The 18,610-nt window shown below is 38.4% G+C and overlaps 1 protein-coding gene across 1 annotated transcript in view; it reads right to left on the bottom strand.

Moving 5' to 3' along the window:
* The window catches only part of Ccdc7 (coiled-coil domain containing 7), a 51,834-nt gene extending 38,603 nt beyond the window's left edge, over window positions 1-13,231 (bottom strand). Inside the window, 3 exon segments of the mRNA XM_051201783.1 lie at window positions 8,262-8,345; window positions 11,843-11,935; window positions 12,959-13,231. Coding sequence (XP_051057740.1) covers window positions 8,262-8,345; window positions 11,843-11,935; window positions 12,959-13,231 — 450 coding nt within the window.
* Window positions 13,232-18,610: the final 5,379 nt, after the last annotated feature.

Genomic DNA, 18,610 nt, shown 5'->3' with positions numbered 1-18,610 from the left:
TAGTGCTTTAGTTCTGAAAACAGCTTGGTATTGGCACAAAAATAGACAGACCAATGGAACTGAATTGAAGACTCTGATATTAAGCCACACACCTATGAACAACTGATTTTTGATAAAGAAGCTAAATTTATACAATGGAAAAATGGATGCATCTTTAACAAATGGTGCTGGCATAACTGGATGCATGTGTGTAGAAGACTGCAGATAAATCCATATCTATTACCATGCACAAAACTTAAGCCCAAATGGATCAAAGACCTCAACATAAACCCAGTCACACTGAACCCCTTGGAAGAGAAAGTGGGAAGTACCCTTGAATGAACTGCTTCCTGAACATAACACCAGTGGCACACACACTGAGATCCATAATTAATAAATGGGACCCCCTGAAACTGGGAAGCTTCTGTAAGGCAAAGGACATAGTCAACAAGACAAAACAGCCACCCACAGAATGGGAAAAAGATTATTTACCAACCCCACATCTGACAGAGGGCTGATTTCCAAAAATATACAAAGACAAAGAACTCAAGAAGCTAGTTACCAAAACACCAAATAATCTAATTAAAAAGTGGGGTACAGAAGTAAATAGAGAATTTTCAATGGAGGAATCTAAAAGTGCTGAAAGACACTTAAGAAAGCGCTCAACATCGTTAGCCATCAGGGAAATGCAAACTGAAACAACTCTGAGATATCATCTTACTCCTGTCAGAATGGCTAAAATCAAAAACACAAGCAGACAGTTTATGCTGGGGAGGATGTGGAGAAAGGGGCACACTCCTCCATTGCTGCTGGGAGTGCAAATTCGGTACAGCCACTTTGGAAATCAGTATGCAATTCCTCAGAAAAATGGGAATCAGTCTACTTCAAGATTCACTAATTCCACTCTCAGGAATATAAACAAAATATGCACATTTGTACAACAAGGACATCTGTTCAACTATGTTTATAGTAGCATTATTTGTAATAGCCAGAACCTGCAAGCAACCTAGCTGCCCCTCAACTAAAGAAAAATGTAGTACATTAACACAATGGAGTACTATTCAGCAGAAAAACACAGTGGAATCCTGAAATTTGCAGGAAAATGGATGGAACTAGAAGAAACCAATCTGACTGAGGTAACCTAGTCACAAAAAGACAAACATGGTATGTACTCATATATGGATTTTAGACACAGAGCAAAGGATGACCAACCTACAATTCACAGCACCAGAAAAGGTAGGAAACAGGGAGTACCCAAAGTGAGACATACATGGTCCCTGGAGAAGGGGAAGGGGAAAGAGCATAGAGGGAGGGGAGGTGGAGTTAGTAGAAAGAGAAGGGGAGAAGAGAAATGGGCATGAGGGAACAGGAAGATTGAGACAGGGAAAGAAAAGATGAAAACAAGAAAAGAGATGCCATAATAGAGGGAGCCATTATAGATTTAAGGAAAAATCTGGCACAAGGGAAATGCCCAGAGATCTACAAGAATGAACCCAACTAACAGTCTAAGCAATAGTGGAAATCTACCTTAAATGCCCTTACCCTATAATGAGATTGATGACTACTTTAAATCCAGTAGCTGATGGAAGCAAAAGGAGAGATTCACAGCTAATCACTGACCTGAACTTCTGGAGTCCAGTTACAGAGAGGGAGGAGTGATGAGCAAAGGAGTCAAGACCAGTCTGGAGAAACTCACGGAAACAGCTGACCTGAACAATGGGGAGTTCATGTACCCCAGTCTGATAGCTAGGAAACCAGCATAGGACCGACCCAGACCCTCTGAATGTGATTGTTAGTTGGGAGGACTGGGCAGTCTATGGGGACTCTAGTAATGGATCAGCATTTATCCCTAGTATACAAATGGACTTTGGGAGCCTATCCCACATAGAGGGATACTCTCTTAGCCTAGACACATGGGGGAGGGCCTAGGACCTTGCCTAAATGATATGACAGACTTTGAAGACGCCCTATGGAAGGTCTCATCCTCCCTGGGGAGCAGAAAGGGGATGGTCTGGGGTTTGGTTGCAGTGATAGGGGAGGATGGGAGGGTGAGGGAACTGGGATTGACATGCAAATCATCCTTGTTTCAAACTTAAATAAAAAAGGAAAAAAAAAAATGAAAAAAGACAGTAAATAAGTTGCTGTGACAAAATGCCATGACAATTTATAAAAGACAGCCTTTAATTGGGCTTACGGTTTCCTAGGGTTAGAATCTGTTAGGGTAGAACAAAGGCATGGCAGCAAGAAAGCCAGGAGCAAAGCTTACCCCATGACACACTTTCTCCAACACGGTCACACATCATAATCTTCCCCAAAGGGTTCCACTAACTGGGAACCAAGTATTCAAACATAGTCTATAGGGGCAATTTTCATCTAGAGCAGCTTTTCAGATATGACCTTCTGAAAGTCATGATCTTGATAAGCCCGGTGTATGTAAACACTGGGGTTTTTCAACAAGAATGCCTGCAGCACTATAGAGATACAGGGCACCACCAGAAGAAAATGTGCAACCAATGGAAAGATTTTATAAAAACGTTGACTCTAAGCCAATCAACATTTCATTTTTGTCTAGTAATGTGGTGTCATTTATACATTCATTGGCTTCTACAAACTACTAAAGGGGTACAATGTATTTTGAGCTATTTGTGTTTTTTTTTCTTCTTTGAAATACCTTTTTATGTCATAGTGACCTATAATTCACTTATTGATCCAGAGTTATAACAATCATGATAGTCTCTTATCAGCTATACATGATCCAAATGCTTTGCTAATAAGTCTTTTTCTTGTCCTTTTCTCATGTCCATGGATCCACCCATCTCTATCCCTCATCCAAGTAAAAGGGTTACAGATGTGCATCAACCAGCTTTTATGTGGATGTTGGGGTTCTATCTCAGATCCTCATGCCTGTGCATCAGGCAGGCACTGTACCAAGGGAGCCACCTCTTTACCCTCTGCGTTCTCTGCCATTCTACATGTCTAGGTCCATCTTCATCTAGTAAAATAAATATTGCTAGGATTACTGAAAACATTGAAAAAAGTCCTGAGGTATTTTTCTGTTAAATTGTAAATGAATACAACAATAATGCTAGAAGGAGTCAAGATGTAGGACATGAAAGAAGATGTCTGGACCCTTTCTTTGGCAAGATAAGACCATGTAGAAATATTTATACTAGTGATTATGGGTTAATATTTAAGACAGAGCTAGCCAATAAGAAGCTCCAGCCATTGGCCTACAGCTTTATAACTAATAGAGTCTCTGTGTATAATTTTGGGGCAGACATGGCTGTGGGACCAGGCAGGCAGGAAACTGCTCATAACAAAATGGCACCTACAAAGTGGGTACTAAGAACTTCCACTTAAAATCTGACAAAAGCTTAAAAAGGAATTTTACAAACAAAATAACAGAGACAATCAAGGCCTCTTGGTAGCAGCATTTTTCTCGGGCAGGCTCTATTTTGCTAGAGACAAACAGACTTGAACGGCTCCTTTTTAAATTTAATTTTATTTATTATTTATTTTACATGTCAATCCCAGTTCCCCTCCCTCCCTTTTACCCTCTTTGCCCCCTCACATGCATCCTGACCACCCTCTCCTCCTATCCCCCCACCCCAATTCCACATGTAGGGCAATGCCATCCAGGTGGGGTCATGTAAATATGTCAAGTCATTTGAAGTAGGGACTAGGCCTTCCCTTCTGCCTCTAGGTTAAGGCAGTTATCCCTCCATGGGGGATGTGTCTGCAAGGTCCTTTTATGCACAAGGAATACATCCTGGTTACACTGTCTGAGGTCCCTTAGACTGCTCAGTCCTTCTAGCTGAGACCCATATTCAGGGGGGCCTGAGTCAGTCCCATGCTGGATTCTCAGCTATCAGTCTGAGGGCACGTTAGCTCCTCCTTGCTCAGGTCAGCTGTCTCTACGTGTTTCTGCAACCTGGTCTTGTCCTCTCCCTCTGCATCTGGATTCTAGTCTTGTAGGTCTCCAGACCTTTCTTTAGGTTCAGTTTTCTCTTCAAACCAATAATGGCTCCCCCTCTTTTATGTTCATTCTCTCTCTCTCTCCGTCTCTCTCTCTTTCTCTCTCTATCTCCCTCTCTTCTGTCTTCTCTTCCTACCCTGACTCAATCTTCCTAGTTGCAGGTGCTTTCCTCTCCTCCCCTTCTCTTTCTCCTACTTCTCTCTCCACTAACTGCCCCCCCACTTCCCATGTGCTCTGGGGGACTTGTCCCTTCCTCCTTCTGTGAGGGACTTTATATGAATCTCTTAGAATACACCTTGTATCCTAGTCCCTCTGGTGGTGTGAATTATAGATTGGTGATCCTTTGCTCTAGGTCTAAAATCCATATAGGAGCGAGTACATACCATGTTCCTCTTTTTGTGACTGGGTTACCTCATATAGGATGGTTACTTCACGTGCCATCCGCTTGCTTGTGAATTTCAAGATTCCATTATTTTTTTTCTGTAGAGTAGTATTCCATTCTTCAGTTGAGGGGCATCTAGGTTGCTTCCAGGTTCTTGCAATTACAAATAATGCTACTGGGAACATAGTTGAGTACATGTCTTTGTTGCATGGATGTGGATCATTTGGGTATATGCCTAAGAGGGAGATTGCCAGCCAGGTCCTGTGGTAAACTAATTCCCATTTTCCTGAGGAACCACCATGCATCTCCAAAATGGCTGTATGAGTTTGCACTCCCACCAGCAGTGGAGGAGTGTTCCCTTTTCTCCACATCCTCTCCAGCATAAGTTGTCATTGGTGTTTCTAATTTTAGCCATTCTGGCAGGAGTAAGATGGTATCTCAAAGTTGTTTTGATTTGCATTTCCCTGATAGCTAAGGATGTTGAGCACTTTCTTAAGTGTCTTTCAGCCTTTTTGGATTCCTCTATTGAGAATTCTTTCTTCAGTTCTGTACCCCATTTTTTAATAGGGTTATTTGGTGTTTTGTTGACTAGTTTCTTGAGTTCTTTGTATATTTTGGAGATCAGCCCTTTGTTAGATATAGGATTGTTGAAAATCTTTTCCCAGTCTGTAGGCTGCCGTTGAACGGTTCCTTTAAGGGAGGTTCCCTGTCTTGGCATGAATGGCAAAAAACTGGGTGGCTCTTTTAAGAGGTCCTGCTTCCTACTAAATGGTGTGTATGACAGCTGGCAGTGGCACATCCCCAAACTGGCAGCATAGACCAAGGCAGTGAGCACAGCTCTCACTGCTGGCAGTAAATGTACTGCCATATTGGAAAGCAATGTTTTGTTTAGTTGATAAAAGACTTGTGGCCAGAAATAGATAAAGATTTACAGTAAAGACAGACTAAGATTAAAAAAAAAAAAACCAAAAAAAAAAAAAAAAAAAAAAAAAAGAAAAAATACACTAACAAAAAAGCCATGTGAAGGTGAAGATGGAAAGCACAGAGAGTCTGGATATTGTATGCTATTTTGATGTCTTTGAATTGCTTAATTGCTAAGGAAGGAACAACTGCTAAATCACACTTGATTATCAATGCTTCTGAGTTAATACAATTTGTATATTTTCAAAATGCTTTGACTTCAAAATTTAAGTCTAAGGACAGGTTACTGGGGAAAAGAATTTCTATTTTTGTCTCCGCAGAAAATGAAAAGCTGTGGATTCCTTCCAGACTAACATGGTTTGATTAAGCAAGACTCCCTGAAACAGGGTCCCAGGTGATCCAACATTCAAAACAGCTGGGACAAGGCAGCCCTGCAAACTACAGTCAAGATTTCTGTGTCTTCTTAGGATTCCCATGATATTACAACATCCCCAACCAGAAGGAAACAGTTTGGAAAGCAGGATGCCCAAATTCCCAAATATTGTCTATAGATGTTTGTTTTCATTTAAATGGGGTTGGTTAATGATCACAACCATCTCTTTTTAAAGGTAAATTGGGTTTATGGTATAGAAATAAATACTTTGTTTTGGATTGGATTTTCATTTATTGATACAAATTTAAGGTTAATTTTGTGATATGTATATTTCTCCTCTTGTTTAGATATTGTTTATATAGCTCATTTAAAAATGTAATGTATAATTTAGTACAGATTATAGATACTTACCTATAATAGTCAAAACTTATAGTTAAGTTAATAAGGTTTTCTAGATATACAGACCTACAGAATATGCCATTTAAAATGGTTTAGTTTTTTTCTTGACAGTGAGACATAACTGCTCTTGGCAACACTACCTGTGTTAGAAAGGAAGATGGACATTGAAGAAACTCGTTATGGAGTTTGCTTCTAGTATGGAAAAACTAGCCATTTTGGCAAGATACTTCTCTTGTCTAGACTGTTTAACTATATGCTTTATAAAGTAGACATGCAGGATCCACAGGAAAGTAACTGCTAAAACAAGATGGAGAGTGCTACAGGGTTCCTGCTTCATGGAAGAGTCTGCCAGACAGTCTATAGGACACAAAGAAAAGTGACTGACAAACTACCGATAATAGGTGGACAGTTTAAAGTTTCCTGCTTTGCTGAGTTGTCTGCCAGACACATTATTGCCTACAGGCTGAAGATGGAACATTACAGAAGAACTTCAGGTGACTGAGCAGGCAAGTTGACTCTGTCATTTCTAGAGTTTATATACTATCCTTCTGTGGTCTTTGATGGAGTTGAAGACAGTTATGGTTACAGTTTTCCTTATTTAGGATTAAAGATAAGTTACATATAAGACTTTAGACTCACAAAGATAGGATAGATGATGGAATAGTTTCTTTAAATCTTGCCAAATGTTAATGGACTAAATATTGTTAACTATAGTTCTCATTTGATAACTGTTTTGCTATATATTTTACTGTATTAAAGTTAAAAACCTTTTTATTTTAGACAGAAAAGAGGAGATGATGGGAGATGTCACTCTGTAAATATGCTTCTCTTATTGGTTAATGAATAAAGCACTGTTGGCAAATAGGAAGGAAAGATGGAGGGACTAGGAGACAAGGAGAATTCTGGGAGAAGTAATAGAGAGGAGTTGCAATTTAGGACCAAGAGGAATAAGAGGTTCGGAGCCTCTCTCCGGCAAGATAAGACTACATGGAAACACTTAGATTGATAGAAATTGGTTAATATTTAAGACAAAGCTAGGCAACAAATACTAGTAACTAGCCAACAGTTTCACAATTTAAAAAAATTCTAGAAACATTTAAAAGGGGAAATATTTAATTAGAAAATATTATAATCAAAAAGTAGTAGAACATTTGTATCAGATAAAGTAACATGCACAGCAGAAGCACAAAATAGAAGAATTAGCCACCCAGATAAAATAGTCATAAGGAATTATGAAACAGACTGAGAGAGGAGGAAAGAGGTGACAGGGATAGGGTAAAGACAAATAATGTTAGTTAAAGATCACAAATCAAGTTGAACATATTTACATATAATATGTTAAGGAATAGAAAATAAATGATATTTTATTTTATTACCTATATAGTGTATATAGAAAAGAAAATAAATGTTGATCCTCACCTATAAATATACTGTCTGTTTTTCTGGCAACAAAAGAAAACTTTATAAAATAATCAGCTTTAACCTGCCCAAAAATATAATAATGACAATAGTGTATTTTTAAACTCAAAGTATATTGGCAAATGAGAAAAACGTGATTTCATTCAAAATTTAAAAAATATTTTTATTTTCTGTGGATGTTTTGTCTGCATGTTTGTACATATAAATTACATTCAGGGGCCCGAAAGGGGTTTTGAGTCTCCTGGAACTAGAGTTACTCATGGTTGTGAGCCACTATATAGTACTGAGAACCAAATATGGTTCATTTGTAAGAGTAAGTGCTCTTAACCACTGAGATGTCTTTCTAGCCACACATTTTTTCATATTTGAAGTATAATAATTATAAGAAATAATAACAATATATAAGGAAAATCAAGCAAAGCTGTGCTAATAATATTTTTTTCATAGTATTATTTTCATCCTGGGGAAATACAATGGTCTCTGTCTCTCTCTCTCTCTCTTAACCTGTCTTTGATTTTAAATTAACATTAATTGGAATATTAGTACATGATCTTGATAATAAGCTTGTGTTTAAAATGGAAACAAAACACAGAGATCACATTTGTAATTATATATGACTGTATTGATACCATATTAAAAGCAAAATCCACAGATATTAAATGCCTACATTGAGAATCAAAAAATATAAAAGACCTTTGAATTCCCCAAAGGGCTGATTCTAGACCAATACTGTTGAGTGCCTATCACATCACAATTCTACAACCAATCAAGCTCTCATAGTTTACACCGAGCACCTGACTCGGAATACATACGTTGCGTTCTTCCTTAACTGCTTCCTCCAGCTGAGCAGCAAATTGTGAGCAGCACAGCAAAAATGAATTCATATCATCGCCATCCTTGCAAAAAGAAACACAAGACAGTTACTTTCAACTTTAGAATCCACTGTGTATCCACTTCTAAATATATTTAACTGTGTTTTGAAAGTATTTTAATTTTGTGCAACTTCTGTCCCTTCAAACATAGGTGGCAAGAAAGTATGTTTCAAATGTTATCCAAGAAACCCCTCCTAGAAATGTAATATGGAAGAAAGCACATCCTAGGAAATGATGACACACAGTATGTTGTTTTCTGTTGGCGTAGTGGTTGCACCAGAATCTACTGATATTTTAACATCTGAGCATAGTGGGCCCTCAGGCAGCCCAACTTTATACTCCTGTTTTTAGAGAGTGTAAAGAAAAAAGCTACTGTATATATAATTATACATGTTAGACAGTTAATGTAGGACTGTGGATGCGGATCAGTTGTAGGGCACTTGTCCCACAAACCCAAGGCATGGGTTCTAGCCCCAGCACCACAAAAATAGAATAGAATGTAAACTACAACTATTGACTGTAAATATCTGTGCCAAAATCTGTAGTCTTTTAGTGTAATCTGTTAGTAGCCAATCATCATTACAATGTAATAATTAAATATCTTTTGATAGATATTTGTATGTCAGAAAACCAACCCATGTTAAATCAATCTTGAACACTTATTTCCAGTAGAGAGTCTTGCAGAAGATATCCACTGAACAATACACTTCTACCACACTTCATAGGAACAAAATTGATAAGACAGTCATATTATTCCAGCACTTGCAAAGCTGAGGTAGTAGATTACAAGTTTCAGGTTAACTTGGAATATAGAGAGTATTCAAAGGAATTTAATGAAGCCTTATTTCAAAATTTTAAGGTACATCTGTGTATGTGAGTATGTGCCTGTATGCACACAGGTCATATTACACACGTAGAGATCTGAGAACGAATTGTTTCTTCAGTGAGTTCCGAGGATTGATCTCAGGTCAGCAGGTTTGGTGGCAAGCACTTTTACTCACTGACCATCTTGCCAGCCCTCAAAAACTTAAAGAAGAGGTAGAGTGCTTTTCAGTCATACTTTAGGCCATGAGGTCAATCCTAATACCAAACATCACCAGCAAAACAAAGCAGAAAAAAAAAAAAAAAAAAAAAAAAAAGCAACCCTGCAAACAAAACCAAATAAAGAAAACACTGAGAGAGTCATCCAGGAGAGTAGGAAAATAGAAAAAAGTTAACAGTTACAAATGTAAAGACAGTTTATTCCACCACATCACTATACTCAATTGCCACAAAATAGAGACCAATTTGACAAAGTTTGCCCAAATAAGATCAGTATACCAGACAGAAGAAGAAAATAGTCTAGCAGATATGCTGAGGAGTGACAATAACAACTTGTATATTATGTAACTTAAGCTAGTTGAGAAAGGATAACTTGGGACACAAAATTGGCAGGACCAATGACCTTCAGGTCCCAGGGAAACTGAAGAACTTCTCTAATAATATTAAACAGACTACAGGGAAACAAAGAAGGTGGTAGCCAGAGGTCATGGTCAGTGAAATAAACTAAAGAATTGACACCTTGTTATCAACATTTGATGTGAAATAGAAGACTATTAGTGGAGTAATCAAATTCAGTGAAGTGAAATGCTGTATTACATGGGCAGTTCTACACAGATAAGGAAATTATCAAGAATATGACAATGGATGTAGGAGAAACTGACTACTACATGTATATTATTTCTTGCTGAATATTGCACATTGATTCTTTTATACCAACAGAACTTCATTTGTGCTTGAAATAACAACATATGGCTACTACTACTGCTGGAGATGATGGTAGTTAAAATTTCTAGTCTTACAACAATGACCATAAGGATCAGATACCCTGAAAGGTGCAAGAGTGGCACTTATACCCTGGGGTGACCCAAAGCCATATACTTGGACTTAAGGCTTTATAAGTTGAACAGAATTTATGCCAAGCACTATAAACCCAGACAACTACCTATGGCTGGTGATGCCATTGGCCCCAGAGGAGAATTACCTAAACCACCATAATTTTTAACTGCATTCTAGTACATATCCTTACATACACAGAGGTAAAGCTCTCACCCTGCCCCCATCAAAGATGCTTCTTTTTGTAGCTGATGGGAGAACATCACAGAAACCCACAATTGTCCAGAATGAAAAGAACAACTGACCATGGGGTGCTCATTCGCAATCGATACATCTACAACACAACCAATACAAAACAACAGCAAATATATAAAAGTTTAAAAATTCAAGTGCAATCATATGTAAAACAGGGCTGGCAAGATGGCTCAGCTGTTCAGAGTGCCTGGTACTTTTGCAAAAGACTAGTAGAATTCAGTTTCCAGAAACCACAATGGGTAGCTCACAACCTCCCGTAACTTTAGCTCCAATATCCCTTTTCTGGACTCTGCAGGCACCACCAGACATTTACACATACAGACATGTGGAATATTCCTTTATACTGTGTGAATATATGTCACTGTGCATTGGTTTAATAAAGAAGCTGGACAGGATAAAGTTAGGCAAGAGGGCCAGACTAAGGACACTGGGGAGAAGAAGGGCGGAGTCAAAGGAGTTGCCAGCTGGGCATGGAGAGGAAACAAGAGGTACAAGATGAAAGAGAGTGAAGCCATGTGGCAAAATGTAGGTTAATATAAATGGGTTAACTTAAGATGTAAGAGTTAGCTAGTAACAAGCCTGAGCTATTGGTCAAGCATTTACAGTTAATAAGTTTCCCTGTGGTTATTTGGGAGTGACTGCAGAAACACAGAGGCAGAAAGACTCTGCCTACATAGACAGGCACACATACACTTACGTAAAATTAAAAGATGCCTTAAAAAGTTAAAACAAGCAAGAAATGAAACCAAAATAAAGTAAAAAAAAAAAACCCACTGAATGAGAACCATGCTGCTATGTTAATAGCTGCATTACAACAGTATGTACAACAAAGATATGTACTAGATCTCAAAAACCTTCTATGTTTTTTTTGTTTTGTTTTTTTAACTTTAAAGGTTAGAAAAGAGAGTATTTTAAAATTACATTTTATTGTTTATCTATGTGTGCACGAAGGTTGATGGGGTGCTCAGGACTGCCTGCAAAAGTACACCCATGGAGACCAGAGTATGACTCGAAAGGGTTGGCCCTCTCCCTCCACCATGCAGATTTCAAGGATTGAACTCAAGTTTGTCACCTTGGTGGCAGGCACCTTTACCCAATGACCCATTCTGCTGGTGCAAGAATGCTTTCTTACAGCCAAGTCTAGCAAAGCTCATATTTAAAATTCACCACAGAGGCAAGAAGTAGCCTACAGATAAGTTAAAGACATGACTTGGCATAGCCTGGAAATTATTATTACACTTAGTAATAATGAATAAATTATTAGTATACTTCTGTCAAGTGTCACAAGAGGAATTTGTATGTATAGGAGTCAATTTGGTGTGTGGATTACAAAGGCAAGGGCTAACCCCTTCCAGTATTTATTTTATTTCATTAGCATTATGTACACATACAGACAAAGTTAAGCCTTCCTCTCTAGGTTCCTTTGCTCTTCTTTCTCCATCTTCATCCACAGTGCCATATGTATCTTCCAAAGCAGTAACAACCTTAGAGAAATGCAAGTCAAGTAGTCAAGTTGAACTGTCATAGTCAAAATGCTAACACAATCACACCATGATCCTTTAGATATCACTTTATTGTCAGTAGCAGGAAGGTCAACTTTCTACCCTTTGGCTCATCACGTGTCATTTAGAAGACACCTTCTCAATGGTACAGAATCCTGCTTTCTTGCCATGGGGACACCCCAAAACTCTGTCTTTTCTATGTGGACAAGTAGCTAAAAGATAAACGATGTGCCCCTGAATAACTTAAGAAAGCAGAATTTTCCTTAAAGTCTGATTTCCCTCTGAATATTGCATAAAGGAAAAAAAAAGAAATATAAAGAGCAGAAAGCAGTAAACTCTAAAAGATAACAAACTGACCAGGTATCTTAGAAGTATGATGATCTATAATTTTTATATTGGTGTCCTCCTTCCTTATTCTCACTTAAAATCCTATTTAGCATCTTACTGTCAATCATTATGTAAAAAGAAACTTGGAGAAACACTAAATGCAGACAAGTGCAGACAAGAGTTATTGCAGCTGCAGGTGCATATACCCACAAAGCTCTGCTTGCAAAGATAGTCTTAGCCTGGCAGTTAGGAATTTTGCTTTCAAGAAGTTAAAAGAATGGTCTTATTCCAGACTGTGCTTTATGCTCAACTGCTTTCTTTTGTATTCTGGAATTCTAATACATGCTTGACAGAGAACATTTTAGGTTCTTACCCATCTGGGCATTGAGTTTTTAATGAAATCTTCTGATACCTATTCTATTTGAGTCATCATGTTCATATGAATGAAGCATACCTCATATGACTTCAGTCAGAGGACACTCATAGCCCTGGGCCTGTTTTCCTTCTAATCTCCCTCCACTGGCTGGATGTAATAAATCTTATCAATGGTACAAGTTAGAAGGATATATGGAGTCCATAATATATCTACAGCTGATTTTCTTGCAGCATAACAACAAATCTCCCAGCTAATGACTACCTTGGGTATTAACACAATAGGAGACACAACATATATCTTACCATTTTGAGGTGTTTAGCAATCTTCTTGACCATTTCACCTTCTGATATCAACTCCTTTGTCTTACTCGATGGTATTGGCAAGGCATATCGCACAATTGATTCACCTGTGGGTGGGGACCTTAGGACCATTGGTTCGATTTTATCATTCTGTGGTTTGGCATTACGTTTTTCTTTCGGCTTAGGTGATGAATTAAGTAGTCCCTTTTTATAAGGTAATTCTGGAACACTTGTCAATTTCTTACTAACAGTTGATAGAGGCTTTGCCCGCTTCATTTTTGTGGCTGACTTAGCTTTCAAATTACATGTGAAAAATTCAGTACCTTCCTGTGGGGGGAAAAAAATTAAGAGATTAAAAAAAAATCCCACACCTTTCATTTAATTAACCAAGAAAATTAAATTATCCTAATGAAACTCATGTCTTATCATTAGGGTACTATAGCAGGTTGCTAAGATAACATTGTTATGGTGTGAGTATGAACAGCTCTGTACAGGCTCAGGTATTGGGTATTTGTTTCCCGAATGATGTTACTATTTTCTGAGGTGGCTGAAACTTTAGGAGGTGTGGCCTAGCTGAAGGATATTGATAAGTGATGCTGACTTTGAAGGTTTACACCTAGTCCCCAATTTCCGGTTTTCTGCTTCCTGTCACCTGTGTGACTAGTTTCATCCTCCACGTGTTTCTCATCATAAAGATTTGTTTTTCACAGACTCAGAAGCATATAGCCAAGTGACTATGAGCTGAATCTTCTCAATCTGTGAGCTAAGTAGGTCCTTCCATTTAGTGAGTACTCATGGCAGGTAATTTGTCATATAAATGCAAAAATAACTGAAACATATATCAAATCTCTTCAGGGAGGAGCATTATATATTTGGCTATCTTTAATGACAAGTTAAATAAAACAATGAACATTTTTAAACTCAAGTATGGCAACCTAACAGTGAAAGACCCATTATTAAGCTAAAATGCACCCTTTACACACACCATCACTCCCATTGTGCATGTGATTAAACTGATCTCAGAGAAGCTGGGCACAGGACAACTCAGCTAGGAAGTGTTATAATTTATAGTTGGAATTTTTTCTGCATATCTTGTTTCTTTTCTATATTATTTGTTCCAAGTACTATCATTTATTTGTCTTTAAAATTACAGCATTTTGTATGAGTAAAGGATGAAATAAGTGAAAATATTTCAGATTTGAAACTGCAAAAGGATTATCAATTTCCCCACAGATGGTCAATGTAAAGATTAACTTGTGATTACAAACTATCCTGACCACAAGTCTTGAAAAGTTTTGAAGTGACCCCATGTCTGATTTGTATATGGGAGGCCTTAGGAAGAGAGAAGGCAGCAGAGGCAACCATGAGACAATGTTATCAGAGGAACTACAATTCTGTTCTTATTTTCCCTATAATTAATGTCTTAGTATTGATCACTATTCCCAAAGCTATACCTGTAAGGAAATACTGATTAGACTGACCACACTTTCATTCCTGTATCTCTTTCTTCTCTGAAACCTGTTTATGACTCAGAACAACAGCTTCTACCCAAGAATGTGGAAATGTGCCAGATTGTGGCAACTCTGGATACAGTGGCAAAATTAAGATGTAATAACTTGGCTTTATGGTCTGACACTTATCTCATATAGGCTAGTGTGGGTTGACCTGTCATCCAGAAGATACCCTGAAGTTTTAACCCCTGCAAATTATAAATGTGGCATCATTTGAAAATAGGGTCTTTTCAGATATGAAGTTTAGATGATGCGAACTGGCTGAGGTCACTAAACCCAGTGACTGGTCTCAGAGTAAGAAAGCCATGTAGCAAGAGAGGCATATATCAGAAGGGTTACAAGGATGTCCCTACAAGTTGAGGCATATGAAGGATTGGTACCAGCAGCTTAATAAGCCATGAGAATCTTCTCTTAAAAACAAGTTGATTTCAACTGTAGCTTAGTTTGTGGTTATAGCTGTCCCAAGTCTTTGTCTGAATTGCTATAATAAAATACCATAAACTAACTGACTTGGAAACTACAAAGTGTTTGTCACAGTTATGAAGGCTGGGAAATAAAGCATCATGTCATCAGCAGATTTGGTGTCAGACAAACCCTGAACAACAAACCATTAATACTTCTGTCTTCTCTTATAGTTGACCAGGCAGGTGCTTTCCCAGGCCTCATTTACATGGTCCCTAGTACCATCTATGAAGACATTGCCATGATGACCTCATCACCTTCCAAAGCTACTAACTCCTGAAACTATCACCTCAGAGGATCAGGATCTCAACATAAGAATTCCGGGAGAAAATAGACCATGAGAAAAATTTAGCATTGAGTGAGAAGCACATATGTAGATACATGGATCCACATGAAATTTTTCCCCTTAAATTTCCTGAGAGATACACAGACTGGATGTTAAGACTTTTGACACTTTCTTAGTAGCTATTAGAAAAAATAGCTATTTCCCTCTGAATGCATTATCAGCGAATAAGACAAGACATTCTGACACAAGAAAAACACAATCATCTGACCACAGTCAGAAAAGTACATCATGTATGAAGATCATGTTAGAGAGACTAAAAAAAAAAAAAAATGTATAAAACACAGGAAGACTACAAACAGAGGTAAGCAGTGTTTTAAAAGATCCAAAAGACAATGCATGGACAAAAACGGACAGTGTGATTGACCACACATCTGCAGAACAGTTTAGTCTGGCGGGTAATCAGACTGAGATGCTATTATAGAGAGAAGCAGAAAACAAGAAAGTGGAGCGATACAGAGAAAAAGCAGAAAAATGAAGAACTAAAGAGATACCTTGAACTGTATAAATGCCAACAGCTCCAGTCCCAACCTGCTTCCCTGCCTCGGCATTTTCTGGGCACTCATGCTGTGTGAGGTTGTAGTAGCTGGAGCCCTTTCCTGCCACCTCTAAAACCAGGGAATGGGAAGTTCCCACTGCCTGTTCTGCTCCTCCTCTTCTCCCCTTCAAAAGGAAGTTTCTTTCTCACTCAGCCCTCCACCGGAAGTACTGTGTCTACAGTCCAAACTGTGTCTTTTCTCAGTCCTTTCAGCACTCTCAAAAAGACAAGGCTGAAACGTTCATTCTTGCCTTAGCTCTTTGTCCTTAGTGGATAACAGTTGATCTTCTCCTCCTTATACATTTGGATTACCAGCTCCTTGACCATTTCTATGTGACTTCCCCACTCACTGAAGTCTTTTTTCCCTGGCTCTATTTACCAGCTCTCAGAGATCTAGCCAGTCTCACTCCTGAACGGGAGTGATCAGAGGGATGCAGTTCAGGATTTTCCCTGCTGGAAGGCAACTTCAAGTTCGCAAACTAATTGGGTTCGAGGTATGAACCTGGCATCTCTACTCACCACGAACAGGAACAAAGGAAACTCTAAAGAGCTACCTGAAGCCAGCTTGCCTGAAGAACTGCTGGAGAAGCCCAAGAAAGGCTCAAGCAGAAGTCCTTATTTAATATTGAGCCTCTGGATTTAGGCTCCAGTACAACTCCAAGGAGCAAGGTGATTTCTTGCAATTAGAAACCATTCCTTTATCAGGGAAGACTACTTACGATGCTGCTGCCAGATCTGTTATCCCCTTCGAGCTTTCATCATCCTGGAGGCAAGGCCTGTATTGTGTGCCTTGTTGGTTTGATGTGGATGTATTTGGCTCTCAAGGAGGATCTGGATGCCCTCAAGAGAAGAATTAGAGCAACAAAATCTAATCAGAAAGGCCCACTGCAGGAAATGCCCAAACAAAATAAAGGAAGGACTGGAGCAAATAAAAAACAGATAGAGAAGGTAAATGGGAAGCTGGGCTCTATTACAGTCAGCATCTATATGGCAGAGTTGACTTCTGAAGTAAACACCTCAAAGCCAATGCTACCTTAGATGTATACTCTGATTGCCTACAACTGTAGAGGGACTTCAGAAGAGTGAAGTTCCTGTCGGCAATATCCTAAGCTGTGTTCAACTGCTAAATGTACAAATAGAATTATGGCAGAGTGATATGGAAAGTAATGTATGTAAGTAATCAGATTATCCCATCACCTTCAGGCACACCCAGCTTTGGCAATAAAATCCCAGGTGACAAGGTAAGTTTTGCCTGGGAGCTGTAAAGAATGCTGGGTGGACAGTGCCAGCTCTACAATTAGAATTGTTGGCTTCTGGTTCTTTTTTTCCTAGTCATTTAACACCAATCTGGGAACCTCACAAGTCTTGTTGGGATTTCTCTCAAATTTCTTTCAAGATTTATAAGCATATAGTATTCAGTGTTGAACTTCATTTTCCCTTAGAGTGTGCTCTAATGGTCCTCAATTTTCCTAATGCTGTGACCCTTTGATACAGTTTCTCATGTTGTGGTGAGCCCACAACTATAAATTATTTTCGTTGCCACTTCATAGCTGTAACTCTGCTACTGGTATGAATAATAATGTAAATATCTGATATACAGGATATCTCACATGTGACCCCTGTGAAAAGGTGATTCAACCCCTAAGAGGGATGTGACCCACTTGTTGAGAACCATTGCGCTAGACTGTTTTCCTACTCTACCTGCATGGAAAAACCTTGACAAGTGGCCATGACACAAATGTTTAGTCCAGTTTATCCTGACAGATATGGATGCTGTCTAGTAACTTTAAGCCTTTAATAGCAGCTGTGTTTCTTTGAAAGACATTCAATTTGGTGTTGTCTAATTATTCATTTTTTGTAGAAATATTAAAATGTAATGTTTTCCCATGAGAGTGCCTTCATTTCTCCTTAAATTTTTTGGCCTTGATGTTGTCCTTGTCTATATGTGCTATTTCACTTTATATTGAAGGTAAAAGTATAGTTTAAAAACATCAGATATTTTTGCTCTTCTGGCTGCTTTCTATACCACACGCCAACCCTTAATATATAGTCACCATTTCAGATGTAACGATCAAATAAAGTTCTAACAATTGACTGAGAATGAGAACCAGTTTAATAGTAACGTATTTGTAATGGCAAATACATGTGATTCTTGTATTTGGGAGGCTGCAGGGGGAGGACCATGAGTTGGAGGCCACACTGGGTTTTGTAGGTGAAACAGTAAAGAAAAAGAGAAGGAGGAAGAGAGGAAGAAGGGGAGGAAGAGCAGCAGCAGCAACAGCCCCAACACCAAAGCCAACACAAGGCTCCTAACATTTACAATACTCTGGGATATGTAAAATGCCCATCAATATTATTAAGGATAAAAACATTAACACCTGTTTTGAAAGTAAAAATACCTGGTATAAGGGCAGCACAAACTGGATTTGATGGATGTTTAAAAAGAGGATACAAGTTAGGGGGTTAGGGAAGGGGAGATGATGTATCTGGGAGAAATTAAGGGTTGAGTATGATCAGAATGCATTGCATAAAATACTCAAAGAACTAATACTAATTAAAAATAAAAAAATAGAGGTAAAATATGTATATATGTACAAATTATATGTATATGTATTAAGTAAAGAGAGAGAAGGGTACACTGGCTAGAACATAATAAATACAACTGTGTTGGAAAATTAATAACTAAGAGGTACAAATTAGGGCTTATGGCAAGAAGGGAAAACTAGAGAGAAGCTAACTCTCTGACTGCAGAGTATGGGACCAGAGCCTAGGAGATAAAGGAGAAAGCTGAAGCCCACCAC

The sequence above is a fragment of the Phodopus roborovskii genome, unplaced genomic scaffold, assembly GCF_943737965.1.
Source record: "Phodopus roborovskii unplaced genomic scaffold, PHOROB, whole genome shotgun sequence".
NCBI lineage: Eukaryota > Metazoa > Chordata > Mammalia > Rodentia > Cricetidae > Phodopus > Phodopus roborovskii.
Note: the sequence above shows the minus strand (reverse complement) of the source record. Positions and strands in the feature narration are given on the sequence as shown.